The sequence below is a fragment of the Amphibalanus amphitrite genome, unplaced genomic scaffold (assembly GCF_019059575.1).
Source record: "Amphibalanus amphitrite isolate SeventyFive unplaced genomic scaffold, NRLGWU_Aamphi_draft 000256F_arrow, whole genome shotgun sequence".
In the NCBI taxonomy this organism is placed as follows: domain Eukaryota; kingdom Metazoa; phylum Arthropoda; class Thecostraca; order Balanomorpha; family Balanidae; genus Amphibalanus; species Amphibalanus amphitrite.
Window position 1 is genome coordinate 330,441 of NW_024881751.1, and position 12,997 is coordinate 343,437.

At 57.2% G+C, this 12,997-nt stretch overlaps 1 protein-coding gene across 3 annotated transcripts in view; it reads left to right on the forward strand.

Moving 5' to 3' along the window:
• Nucleotides 1-12,997, forward strand: part of LOC122386576 (protein trachealess-like) — a 108,289-nt gene that overhangs the window by 24,002 nt on the left and 71,290 nt on the right. For all 3 annotated transcript variants that reach the window (XM_043375876.1, XM_043375877.1, XM_043375878.1), the window contains one exon: nt 11,106-11,147. In XM_043375876.1, coding sequence (XP_043231811.1) covers nt 11,106-11,147 — 42 coding nt within the window. The remainder of the gene's footprint in view (nt 1-11,105; nt 11,148-12,997) is intronic.

Sequence of the window (12,997 nt, forward strand, 5' to 3'; positions counted from 1 at the left end):
CAGAATTGGATGGTGACCGCTGACAATGGTGGACGGTAATGAAGAAAGCGACCTAATTGCGGAAGGGAGTGAAAGAGTGGAACGCGAAGGAAAAGCGACACCCTGATTTGCGTTAAATGTGCCGTTCGTAGCGCTTACGCAGTTCTCTCATTGTTTTTATAAGCCTTTCGATAGCTTCCTTTTTGTTACACCTCCCTCGCACTTTCACCCTCTCGTCTCTGCAATATCTACCCCTTGCACTCTCCAATCCTCGAGTCGCTCCTCTTTCTTCTCCCCGAGATCCTTCAGAACCCTCCGCATCAGTCTGAGCCGCCACTCCGTCGCGTTCGTACGCGCGCACGTTTACGTGTGCAAAGCCCTTGTCGACCTCAGGGGGCCATCCTTTGCAGCTTGCATCCCATCACACGGTGAGTGGCCGGGACAACCGTCTCTTCTTCCCCTCCCTTCCCTTCCCCACCCTCCCACGCCGCGCTGCGCTCGCGCGGCTCGCAACAAACTCTGCGGTGGGGGCGATGGGTAGCCGCAGTAGCCGCCGCCTCTCCTCGACTGTATTTACAGATGATCCTCCCCTTCATTTGAAGTAATCCAAGCATGAAAGACGTTGGCCGCCGAACAAGACAGCGCGGTGCGTCCCGGGCGGCGCGGTGGGACCTTTTTGTGGCCCGCGCCGCCCGCCGCGGCTGCCGGGGGCTGATGCTCCGCGCCGTGCCGTGCCGGTGTTAGTGGGGTCATCAGCGCGCTGGCAGCGGTGACCTGCCGCCGCCGACGGCCGTGCCACCTCACTGCAACACTGCTGTTCTCCTGTCTGGTCCTGTCCGGTCGCTGTCCAGTCCTGTCCGGTCTTGTCTGACCGTTGTATCGTCGCTGTGCGGTGTTGTCAGCCTCGCCAGGTCACCGGGTGACAGGTCAAACAGGCCGACCTCAGGTGTGAGGTCTGCTCAGCTGACTGGTCTCCTCTCGGTCACGTACCAGGTCACCGGGGACGAGTAGGTCAGAGGGGGCAGGTGAAACGGCTTATTGGTAACCCGTGCCGCGCCTGAGCTGTACTGTTTGTCATAGGCCCTGAATTACGGTGAGATATCTCAGTTATGAAATTAGATAGACGTGGGTATGTGCCATCAGTGTTACTGGGAACATCGAAATCTCTTTTGAGCTTTGATGCTTGCGCTTGTCCAGACTTGCTCTTGCTATTGTGTAGCCTTTCGTAGGCCTCGCCCAGTGACACATGAGTGACCATTTTTTTCCTTCTTTGCTTCCTCCTTTCGTGTCACTTTCGCACACATTCTTGCACGGTCTCTATCTTCCTTCCTCCATCCCACCTTCCCGCACCTCCCACTGTCTTCCTCCTCCCTCCCTCCCGTCCCTGGAGACTGGAGTGGTGCAAACGCTCGTCCGTCGCGGTGACGGCCACCAGCACGGGTGCAACGTCTGTCCCTTCTACAGGCATGACAGCGGACTGGACGGTGATCCATCGGCTCATTTCACCTGCATGTGAGAAGCTGCTGCGAAATGGCCACCACTGGCGCCTGGCTGTCCCTCTTGCACTGAGAGCCCCTCTCTTCCAGACGCTTCTCTTGTCCCTCATACACACCGGCCTTAAGACCGCACTCAAAGCCACCATATAACCGTGGAAGCCGTGACGCCCGTAAACCCTATCTGCCCTCATCTTCCTTCGCCCCCAGTCTTGCCCTCATTCACCGCAGCGCAGCCGGGAGGTAGCAGGCTCTCAACTCTGACATTGATTCGGCTTCAGGTGTTGGTACGGCACTTGCTGTCGACGTCGGAGGCTCTTCGTCCGCTTGGTTTACACAGTCTCCACCTGCAGAGCCATCACGAGCGCTGTCTCCCGCCCTGTGTTCGGTCATCCCCGGCTCACCCCATCGTCGTACGCTGGAGAATGACCTCGAGGACACGGGGTGCGGCGCTCGACGGAGTTTAATCTCCCACTTAGCCGGCGAGGGAGGTTGGTTTGCCGAGCGGTCGGCGCAGGTCGAGGTTTGAACGCCCACTCGGCCGAGTATGGGAGGTAGCCACTGGTCGGTGGTTGGTTCCTAGTGGTCGGGCGGCCGGGAGATTGGTGGTCGGTGGTTGACGGTCGGTAACAGATATCCGACGGAGGTCACCACCGCGCTGGCCGCCCACACGCGCCGCGCCGGAACTCAGCGGTTTCCGACACATGTGGGCGGCGTCACCACAGCCTGCCACGACCAGCTCCGCCTCCGACCGCCTCCAAACTCTGCAGATCGCAGCACTGGCGACCCGCGCGGCCCACCGCTCAGTCAATATTGGTCAGCGGCCGGCGGTTTCTGGAAAGCAGGTGGCTGTTTGTGGGAGGCCGCCGGACCTATAGCGGCGCCAGCTGGCCAATACCGGCGAGGTGGCCGAGCGAGCAAATCACGTCCGTGCGACGGTCACTGGCCGCGGTGAGGAAGGTCAGATCAAAGAGGATGAGCCGGCATCGATTTATTTTATTTGGCTCCCGTCTTACAAAACTCTGTCCGAAACTGCTCATATCTCAATCTCAAACTACTCACGTCATTTCTGCCAAATCAATTCACAATCGGTTTGACAAGATGGAATGGAGGAATGGAGGAATTGAGTTCCCGCCTTACATCCTTACATCTCCAGTTTCAAATTTCATGACTACATGTAGATCGCGTGGCAGTTTACCCGCTCTGGCGCTGATATCCGAGGTCACGACTCCGACGTTTGACCTCTGGGCTACTCTGTGGGCCTCAGCCGAGTGTGGGGACTGATGTTTTGGGCCGGTTCAGCGCCGGCTCGGCTGCCGAGGACGATGGTTTGATAGGACCACCTGCCCGCTCGCTCGCCCGTCCCCTGGATGCTCGCCTGTCCGTCCATCTCTCCGTCCAGAACTGCCCAAGGGTCCTCGCTGTGGTGTTCGAAGTCAGGTTTGGCGCGGCTGAGCGCAGTGGACCCGCACCTCTCTTGAGTTGGCTTCGAGGGAGGCCGGTTCGATTGGAAACGATCGAGGAAAAGGGTCAGATACAGATCGAGGAAGGGTCGGACCTGGGTCGGTCTGAGAGGTCAGCTCAGGCTTAGATAGAAAACGTCTGAGCTGGGTCTGAGCTGGATTGAGACTCGTCAAAATTCGATCTTCAATAGAGTCTGATCAAGTTTTGGCGGTAAAGGATAATTTCGCATAGATGTTTTACAAGAGCCAATTCGGGGAAGGGCCATGGCTCCCCGTCTCAGTACAGTATCAGTACGAGTTGGGACACGGTCTCACCTCCCGAGTCCCGATTGCGGTGGTCGGAGAGCGCCGTCCAGGTAATAAAGGACGGTGAGTCTGCAGACTGCCGCGGCCGGCACATTTGCATGACGGTGGCCGTCGAGTGTTGTCCAAGTGGGCGGGTGGTCGCCGCGCTGCGGATGACCGCGACCGAGCCTGACGTCTGGGAATAGAGACAAACGCAGCGGGACGCTGAGAAAGCGGCGCAGAGTTTGTCCAGCGCTGGTGTTAGGAAAACGGGCGGCGGGCGGCGCGGGACGCGATTGAAGGGCCTTTTTTCTAACTGCTAAAGACATCCGCACATGTTGAAGTAATTGAGCACTCTTTTAACGAATGCATAAACATGAGACGATGTAGGAAATCTAAACCTCACTGGAAAAACCAAACCTTTTTACTTTGTAGGGCTTGATGAATGCACTGCACTTGCAGGGACTGTGGAGCTAGCTGCTTGGCTCTAACATAACCTGAAGGGAGAGTTGCACAATTAATCCGACGATCGTGGACGTAAAGCGGCAGGGGGCGTGGCGGCGACCGAATCAGTGATCGAGACAGCGTGGAACCCGAGCCGCTGATCAGCGAGCTCGACTGTAAACGGAGCCACTTGGGCTACCGCGGCCGGACTGGTTACAGTCCGAGTTACGGGTGGTCGGCCGGACAGCCGGGCACGCCTGGCCCGCAGGCCGCCGCCGAACCGCCGCCGATCACTGCCGAAATAAATACACGCCGTTTATAGGTCCGGCAGCGGCGGAGTAGAGTTTGATTATCGCAGCCGAAACGGGTCATGGGTTTTACTGCCAGCAGGGGTGCCATTTGATTTCCACAGGCCGTCTTTAGCAGATCATTAGGCGTGTAAAGTAACGGCAGTTACACGGCCGTGCTCTGCAGTTGGCTGGAATAATCTCGCGAATGACATTGTAAGGAGAGAGGAGCCAGGCGCGGGGTCATGGTCCTGTGGTCACCCCGTGGGTTTCAGAGGCCGCCGAGAGGTCAGCTATCGCTGGGAGGTCGCTGTTCGTTGGGAGGTCGCCGGTCGACTCAGCCATGACACGGCGTCCCTCCCGGCCGGGCCGCCGGTAACCGGCGCGCCGTACCCCACAATGAGAAGGCGGCACCGTGCAGCGATTACAGAGTCGGGCGGCCGGCGGACGGCGCCGGCTCACTTCATTCAGCAGCGCCGGAATAAGTGGCATTTTGAGCCGGCACCGACTCTATCTGCCATCTGAGGAATGTGACTGGGAGGTGCACTTAGCTGCGGCGAGGCGGTCCGCGCGCGCCGCCGGCCACCATCGCCGCGCGATACGGCGACACCTTATCGCCTGTAATTACTGCGCGTATCTCTATGTAAATTCACATTATCGCCACGGCTGCGGTGGGCGCTGCGGAGTCGTCCTCGAGTTTGACAGGTGAACGGACACACATACAGGTGGGCCGAGCGGGTTGGCATGGACACGGAAACTATGTTTCACTAAAGATTTGTCGAACGAGGGGATAAAATTGCTTAGAACCATGTGAACGTTTACCGATCGGTCGCTGGTTTTATCAGAAGCTTCCTCGTTGGTTCTCGTGGAGAAATCACCAGCCACCGGACGCGTGGTTCAGCCATTTGTTCTCTAATTTACGAATCGGACATGGCCTCTGGCACTGAAGGACAATGCATCGACTAGCTAATGGCCACTTTCTTAGCGTATCAGGCCTAAAACAAAGAGACGAAACAGAGGCGGGGATGTTCGAAGCGTGCTACCGGCCCTAGGGCAGTCTGTGGTTTCCTGGACTAACTATCCCTGTCCTCTGAGTTATCCACAGAAGCGTGGGTCGACTTTACAACAGCCTCGGTGGTTTCCTCTTGGTCTCCCAGCTGTTTCACTATACAAACAGTGCAGTGATTGGGTCGCGTGTATTGAGTTGGCTGTATTATGTTGGTTTATGGTTGGGTCGATCTGGGTTTGTCTCTCAGCGAGGACGGTGTAATTCTCGATGGCTATTAGAACCTGCGCCGCGCACCTATTACGGTCAGATGCTCGGCGGCGAGGGCCGCGGCACGGGGGCACAATGCACGGCACATGGGCCACTCAGAAGGAGATGTAATTAGGAGGCCTGCCGTCGGCTCGCGGCCGATATCTCTGACCGGAGGCGCCGGTGTCAGCTGGAGAACAGAGTGGCCGCGATGACCGATGCAGTCTGGACGCTCTGAAAACCTCAGAGAATGGAGCCGGCTGATAGCGGTGATCGGCATTCTATGCTGCAATCATGGGTCAGATTACTGAGCTTGACGGCACCCTTTCTTTTACCGCGACTGCGTGAGGAAGTTTATTGCATCACAAACGGATTTTGCACAGATATTTTGTGTCCATTTGTAATGCTATTTGAATTGAAGTCTGTTCATTCATCTGAAATAATTAAGAGACTTAGAAATTTAACGATGATCTAGTTACACTGTCAGTGTTTGAGCACCCCAGCTAACCGGTCTGAATGGCCCTGGTGATTATCCTCCCACCCACGGCGCCACTGTCTGTCCAGCTGTCCCTGTTTGTCACCGTGCCCCCCCCCTCCCCCTCCATTTCTCCAGCGGATCACACCCTGCAAGCAGCAGCCGGCTGCTCCGGCGCTGATTCACTGCCACTTTAGGCAATGAGAGACCCCTGTTTTGTCTCGTAGTGTTTGAGACGGCGACCTGGCAGGATAGTTGATGTGACGGTTAAATGCGGTCGTCTGCATGATTGTCCAGTGAGCTTGACAAGTGAAATACGTTCAACAAACACGCAATAGTCTTGGGCCATTGTCGTCCTAGTAGACTGGGGCTGGTCTCTGCTGCATCATATACGTAATGTTGTCAGATCAAATTGCTTCATAGCAAGCTGAATTGTGGTCATTCATTCTTCAGACTTATGCACACGGGAGCCATTTATTTATTTTCAGAGCCCTGTTGGTTGTTTATACGGTGTATCGAATTTGCACTGTATTCTGCCGCATTAAAACGGAATATTCCCTTCGTCTGGTCTCAATCCATTCCAGTAATGCCTCACAACCGGTCACCGGAACAGGAACGTATCGCACCACGATAATCACTCATTGGCATTCCCGGCGCCCTCGCGCGGCCGGCGGCGCCGGAGCGAACGTGACGCGTGCGAGACGGACCCGGCGCGGTACCGCTACCAGAACGCCCAAATACTGATCGGGATTCACCCGGTGATCGGCAAGGCCGCCCCCGCCCCCGCCCCCGCCCTGCCGGCCGGCCACACGCTAATCACGTCCCACCGGTGAGTTATTTCTTCATCTGACCGGATGGCGGCGGGTCGCCTCGGCGGCGGCGGCGGCGGCGGCGGTCCGACGAGGGCGGGGGCGGGAGCGGCAGAGGGCGGGCCTGTTGTGACAGAGCCGGCGTGGTTATCCCGCCGCCACGTCGTTTAGTGTAGCGAGTAATTTATCGCTTATCGGGAAATTGATTGCGGTGGCTAGCTGCGCGGCGTTGCGCCGGTTCTGAGCCGCGCCGCGCCGTTAATCGCCGCGACTCACGATCGACTAGTCAGCGACTGGTGACGATCTAGGCGCGTCGAGCGTCGCTATTGCGGCCGATTTCGCGCCTTGTTGATGGGACAATGGGAGCGGTTTCGTTGCCAGAGCAGACGATGACGGCAGCTGGGATGGCGTCACATCGGGCCGCGCTACTTTTGCCGCACCGCTCTTACCGAACCGCCATTGCTGCGCTTCTGTTGCTGCACTGCCTTTGCCGCAACTCTTTTGGTTTGTCCACATATTGCTACTAGCTTGAAATGTTTGTTCGGTCGCATTTTACTCAAGAATGCCAACGCCAGATCTATCAGAAACTGGGATGCGACACGGTACTAATCCCACCGGGACAATGCAGTCGGGTTTGCTGATAAATTGTAAATCCCACCAGGTATGGAAACGAATGTATGCAATTTAATGCGAATAACAATGCTGCTGTATATGAGTGCATATAGCAGGCCGTTGAGTCGACAGACCACCCCGCGATGTGTCTCGAGTCAGTGCCGCCGAGCTGCCGGTTAAGTAAGCACATATCACTCGGACAGATCGGCCCGACGCGCGACCATCCGTCTGAATCCTGCGCGCAGTGACAGCCGACACCCCGGTCTACTCCAGCCAGCCGCGCCACCGGCCACTGATGCGCCGCTCTCGCCGCCTCAGCGTCGAGAATGCCGCGGTGCCGCTTTTTGCGTCGCTGCTCGCCGGAGTGCGCGCGCTGCTTTTTCCTGGCCACATTACCTTCCGCTATCTGCGCATCGCCGCTGTAAATTATGATAAAGGATGTTTCATTAAATGTTTTCTTCGCGGCCGCCTTGCGACAGATTGCGACGATAGGACACTTGCTTCCTGCGCGAAAAACGCCGCGCTGCGCTCAACCACAGCGTGTCATGCTGGGTCCTAACGTGCCGAGATGTGTAAAAACTTCACAGGTGCGTCGCTCTTGTGGAAGAAGGTGTCAGGAAAGCGCTTACGCTTCTAAACACTCTTCCTTTTGTATGGTGCACTGCTTTCCATGACATTCCCTTATATACGGCCTTGGGCATTCCTCTGCAGTTCACACAGTGGCAGTGCTAATTCACCACCTTATATCTGATTCCCGCCATGGCACGTGTCAGTTTTTCCAGGGCGTCTCTCACGCTGTCATGTCCTCTACTCCCGAAACAACAGTCTTCTCTGTTCTCACCTCTGATGTCATGCGTTTGGCTCTCCGCTAAATGGCCCACTGTCGCACGTGCGCCACCCACGCCACACTCGAGTCTCCGGCACTCAAGTGGTCGTCGCTAGAAGCGGCGGTCGCCGGGTGGAGACAGAGACACCGCTGGAGACGGAGCAGGAGACGAGGAGACGCCCTGCCCGGAACGGCCGGAGACGGAGCGGGCCGTGTCGACGTCCACCCGCAGTTCAAACACTCGGCCGAGCGGCGACCGCCTCTCTCTCTCTCTCTCTCTCTCTCTCTCTCTCTCTCTCTCTCTCTCTCTCTCTCTCTCTCTCTCGCTCTCGCTCTCGCCGGTCGCGCTCAGCCGACCATTGTTTGAATCAAGCCGACCGCACCAGCCCGTGTATAATGCATCAGACAACGGCCGCCAGATCGGCGTCCATTTTCCGGAGTGCTCACCGCGAGCTCGGCGCTGGCTCACTGTTAGCTCACTGTTAGCTCACTGTTAGCTCACGGCTGGCCCACCCGAAGCTCTCCGAGGTCGGGTAGAGGCTTAGAGGTGATTCGGAGAGGCCGGGAACGCCGCGGCTGTTTGGAGAACCGACTAATGGGTCTTGACACGCGCCGTCGCACGTCGCTGCCGCGGCCGTCAGTGGTGAATTCACAGGAGCGGGGGCGCGGGTGGAAACGGTAAACGCTTCACGGGAGAGAGAACCGCTGAGAGACCTGTAAACAGCACAGAGGAAGGTCTGATGCACTGATCAGCCGCCTTGAGTGACCACGCTCAATTACTTGAACTGATTTCTCTCGCTGTTTAATCGACTGCCGTGTGGGTGCCGGCGCCTGCCGTATATCGCTTCGGATGCCTACACGCAACGTGCACGGGCCGCCTCCCGGCGCGGCACCCAATTAGTGCCGAAATAGGCGTAACGGGACCGTCTCTCACCGGCCATCGCGCCATTCGGCCAGCCGGCGTGGGCGTCGGCTCTGCAGCAGGCACTTTGGACGGCCCGGCACCGCTACGACTGGCTCCACACTGCCTCGCGGCCATCGGTATTGGTTAGGTGCCTCACCGACTACCTTCTCCACCACCGGAGCGGAGATCTTCTTTGGGTATCGTGACGTCAGCTCCTGCGTGGTAGTGTAACGTGTCGCCGTCTGCAGGATTCTCCACGGCTCCTGCGCGCGGCCTGTCCCCTCTGAAGGCCCAGACCGTATCCGATGGAAGGCCTGCCGCGGAGGCACGGCTCCATAGGACGCTCCGGCGCCAAGTCTCACGACGGTTTGCGACGCCCGCTTTGTACCGGCGATCCGTGGTTTGACGACGTGGCCGGATGAAGGCTTGACGGCCATTGGCCTGACGGTTTGATGGCCCGATGGGATGACTTTAGACACGAGACTCCTCTTTGGATCGTCGTCAAAAGTTCGAATCCGCCGATATTCTGCTGACAGTTATACTCGAAGGAGAGTGATCTCGTGGCTGGTATGCAATTGAAAGCCGGACTTTAAATTGAAGAAGTGACCGCACCTTCAGGCTGTTTGCAGGTCCGTTATCGACATTGCCTTGCCAAGACCGGCACACCCTTGCCTCCCTAACTCAACCTGACCAGCCTTCCGCCCTGCCGAGAACTTATATGCTAATTCAGGTCATTTTTGTAATAGCGAAAACGAGTGGCGGAGGCGGTGGGGTCGATTTACAGTTATTTTGCGGCGTGTTGACACGCCATGGGCTGCGGGGAGGCGGTGCGGCGCGCTGCCAGCCGCGGCCCGGCCGATTACAGGCGCCGCCGCCGAGTTTATAGCCCGGTCAGGAGGCCCGCGGGCCGCGCAGCGCGCCCCTGCACCGCCAGAGGCCAGGCTTTCCGAGAGCAGGACCGGCCAGAGCTGCCGGCGGCAGACGGGCAGCTACTTTTACAACTCTGACCGACTATTGCACGACATGAGAGCGCTCAAAATTCACGAGAGAGTATTAGCGGGCGGGCGATGTTGCGATTTATCGCCGTTAAAAGTCCGAGCGACTTGGGGATATTGAGCGATGAGTGTGCACTCGTTACGGCCGGCGGCCGGTGAGAGGACCGTTTACGTCGCAGCCGTGTCATGTTGCGAACAGCGGGTCTGACGAACGGCCGACCCGAGCGAGGTCGCACGGAAAACCCGGCCGGCCCGGGGCGCGGACCAAGTCAAGGGTGACCGGGGAAGATTGCCGGCGAGCGGGCCGCTGACAGTGCCGGATTGACAGGGACGATAGCACGCCGATTGGTGGGGATAGCAGGCACGCGCCCCCGAGCGCAGCTATTTAGATATTGTCATTGCATCGGATGACGCGCGTTTTCGGCCAGCGCTGATGGATGCTGGACTGTGGCCGATGTCATTACGGCGGAATGGATAAAGTGATTGGATCACCAACGTTTTGTTGTATTAGAAGCTGTGAAATTTGTATGAATGATCGTTCAGCTTATTTTCTGTGTGGCCACGAATTTTTAATTTCGTTTGGAAATTTCCAAACAGTTTCTTTGGCATATGCAGTGCTTATATCTACAAAAATTTTGGGTTGCCTTGACTTTCAGTCTGCAGACCATATTAGTAACAAAGATGCTGAAGAAATTCATGCCTGAATAATTCCTTGTAACTCAGTTCAGCTATGTTTATCCTACGAACGCTGACTGAATTTTAATACAATAATCCCATTCAGGATTCTTTGACTAAACATCGGGCTGGTCCGCGCTTTCATCTTGGCCGTTTCTTTTTCACGTTTCGCGGCTTTACGTTCCTGAGTTCGGGTCGCTGAGGATTCAGCTGTCATTCGGCGGACCTTGGACGCTCAGTGCGCGTGCCGTGCATGGCACACATACCGTGCTGGACTGGGCCATGATGGCCGATTTCGGTATCTGTGTTGCGCGCACGAGTCTGAAGTGAAGTAGTGAACTCTAATGGAGTGGAATAGTCGAGTGAACGCCATGAACTCGTTTTGAGCCCAAGTGGCACGACCATCGCTAGGCTAGATCTGTTGAAAACCCTAGAGAAAATGCAAACATTTTTACAGATGATTTCTGGCCAAATCATCAGGATGGAAAGGAAGACCAAGTAGAGTTCCCTTATTCTCAAGGGAAGCATTTCCCCTTTCTCCATGTCTCTTTCCTTCCCCTGCCGATGGATGTCAGTCTCTCACTTTCCTCTTTCTGTTCGCAGGTTACACTGGTCTCCCGACATGATGCAGCCAGCCCAGTCAGGGTGAGTACTCTCAGACTAAAAAGTCTCTTAGGCTCGGCTCCGTTTGGGTGTTGTTCTGGCCTTTTAGTGTTGTCTGCGTCTCCAGGCATTTTGGGCGTCTGTAGTCCGGGCGTCTCTCGGTGCCGGCAGAGTTGGAACAGCGACTCCGCGGCCGCGGTGGAGTCCTATCGCCCGAATATCACCCACCTCCGCCGCCACACGAGAGTGGATGCACCACTGAGCCGCATATGCTCACCGAAATTTGCATCCGCCGGCCGGCGCCACCATTCAAACACATAATCCACGCCGGCGGCTGCCTATCTCCGCCGCCATCCGCCGCCCGCCCCCGCCCCCGCCCCCGCCCAACCCCACTATACACCCCCATCACCTCAGCATCGCTCCCTGCGCGCGGACAGCACGCCCCAAAAACATCTGAAAATCTGGTGTTAGTCTTCCGCGCCGTATGCTGCGTTGCAGTCACCATGCATTGCGGCACAGTCTACCCACCGTGGGAGACTGCGACGCCGTGCGGACGGTACCACCACTCTGGACATCTCACTCTGCGGAGCGGCGTGCGACGCGCTGGAGCATTAATTAGCTCCCGTGCGGCGCAGCCTCAGAAGTATCGGCCCGATACCATCGCCGACCAGCTTCAGCGTTACACATAATGTTCTTCGTGCGCCGCAGCGGCCGTCCTTTTGGCGAACCTTTTGGGCAATCCCACCACTGAGAGGTCGTCCGCAGTGCAGCGGTGGCTGATTTACCCCAGTGCCGGCTAAACCGTAATGGGATAATGGCTTTAGTACACGCTACTTGTCTAGATTCCGTGGGATAAGTTCATTAGACGGTCGAATTAATTCATTCAGTTGTCTGTGTTGTTCAGAGGCTGGGCATAAGTGGTTGCGTGATCCAGCTGACCGCTATGCCGCTGCTGCCTCGGCCATGAGTAAATGTAGTTCTACTCTGTTTGTGGGGGGTTTGGTCTTTGTGGGGGGTTTGCCGACGTTGTTTTACCTGGTGACCGGTCAGTTCTCGAGCGAAGCTGCAGTGGCGGCTAATTGCTTTGATTGAACCACCCGACAGGTAAGCATTCCTAGATCATGACTCAATGTGAACCATACATCCCAAGTTAAGCGCGGCTTCGATTTTAGAATGGGTGTGAGGAGTGGGGAGTAAAATTAAGAATGCATGGTGCATTCTCGAATTACTAAAAACATCAAGTCACATCAAGTAAGACTGTAAGAACTTATTCATTCTGATGCATCAATTCATTTCGGCCATTATCTAAGCCACCAGCTCACACAGCTGTCTTTCGATTTACGGCAAAGTTTCCCAAACCTCTCCTGGCTACCACCCTAGCTCACGTCTGAGTCAGACGGTGACGGCGGCGGCAGCGGCGGTGGCGGCGGCGGCGGCGGCGCCTCACAGCCAGACGGCGCTGCGGTGCGGCGCTGCCGACACCGCCCCGTCCACCGGTCACGCGCCGGACCGCCGCCGATCCCCCCCCCCCCCCTCCTGCAGCCCCACGTCGCCCGTCATCAGTATGCCGACCGGCGCGACACACATCATTGTCGGTAATTAAATTTTCGAGCACGACCGATGACGTCATCAGAGCCAGGTATGAATGGGCGACGGCGGCGGCGGTGGCGGTGGTGGCTACGGCCGCCGGGGTTTTGAACACAGACCACCTCTGAGAAGACCTCAGTGAGGGAGTAACAGCATGTCAAACCTCGGCTGCCGCTGACCGGGCAAAGCTCCAGCCGCCCGGTCGGCTGACCGTCTGACCAGCTCGGCTCCGGTAGCGCCGTCTGCCGTTAGAGAGTGCATATTTGCGGTACCGGTTGCAGTAGCCTGCGGTGGCGCCCGGCGGC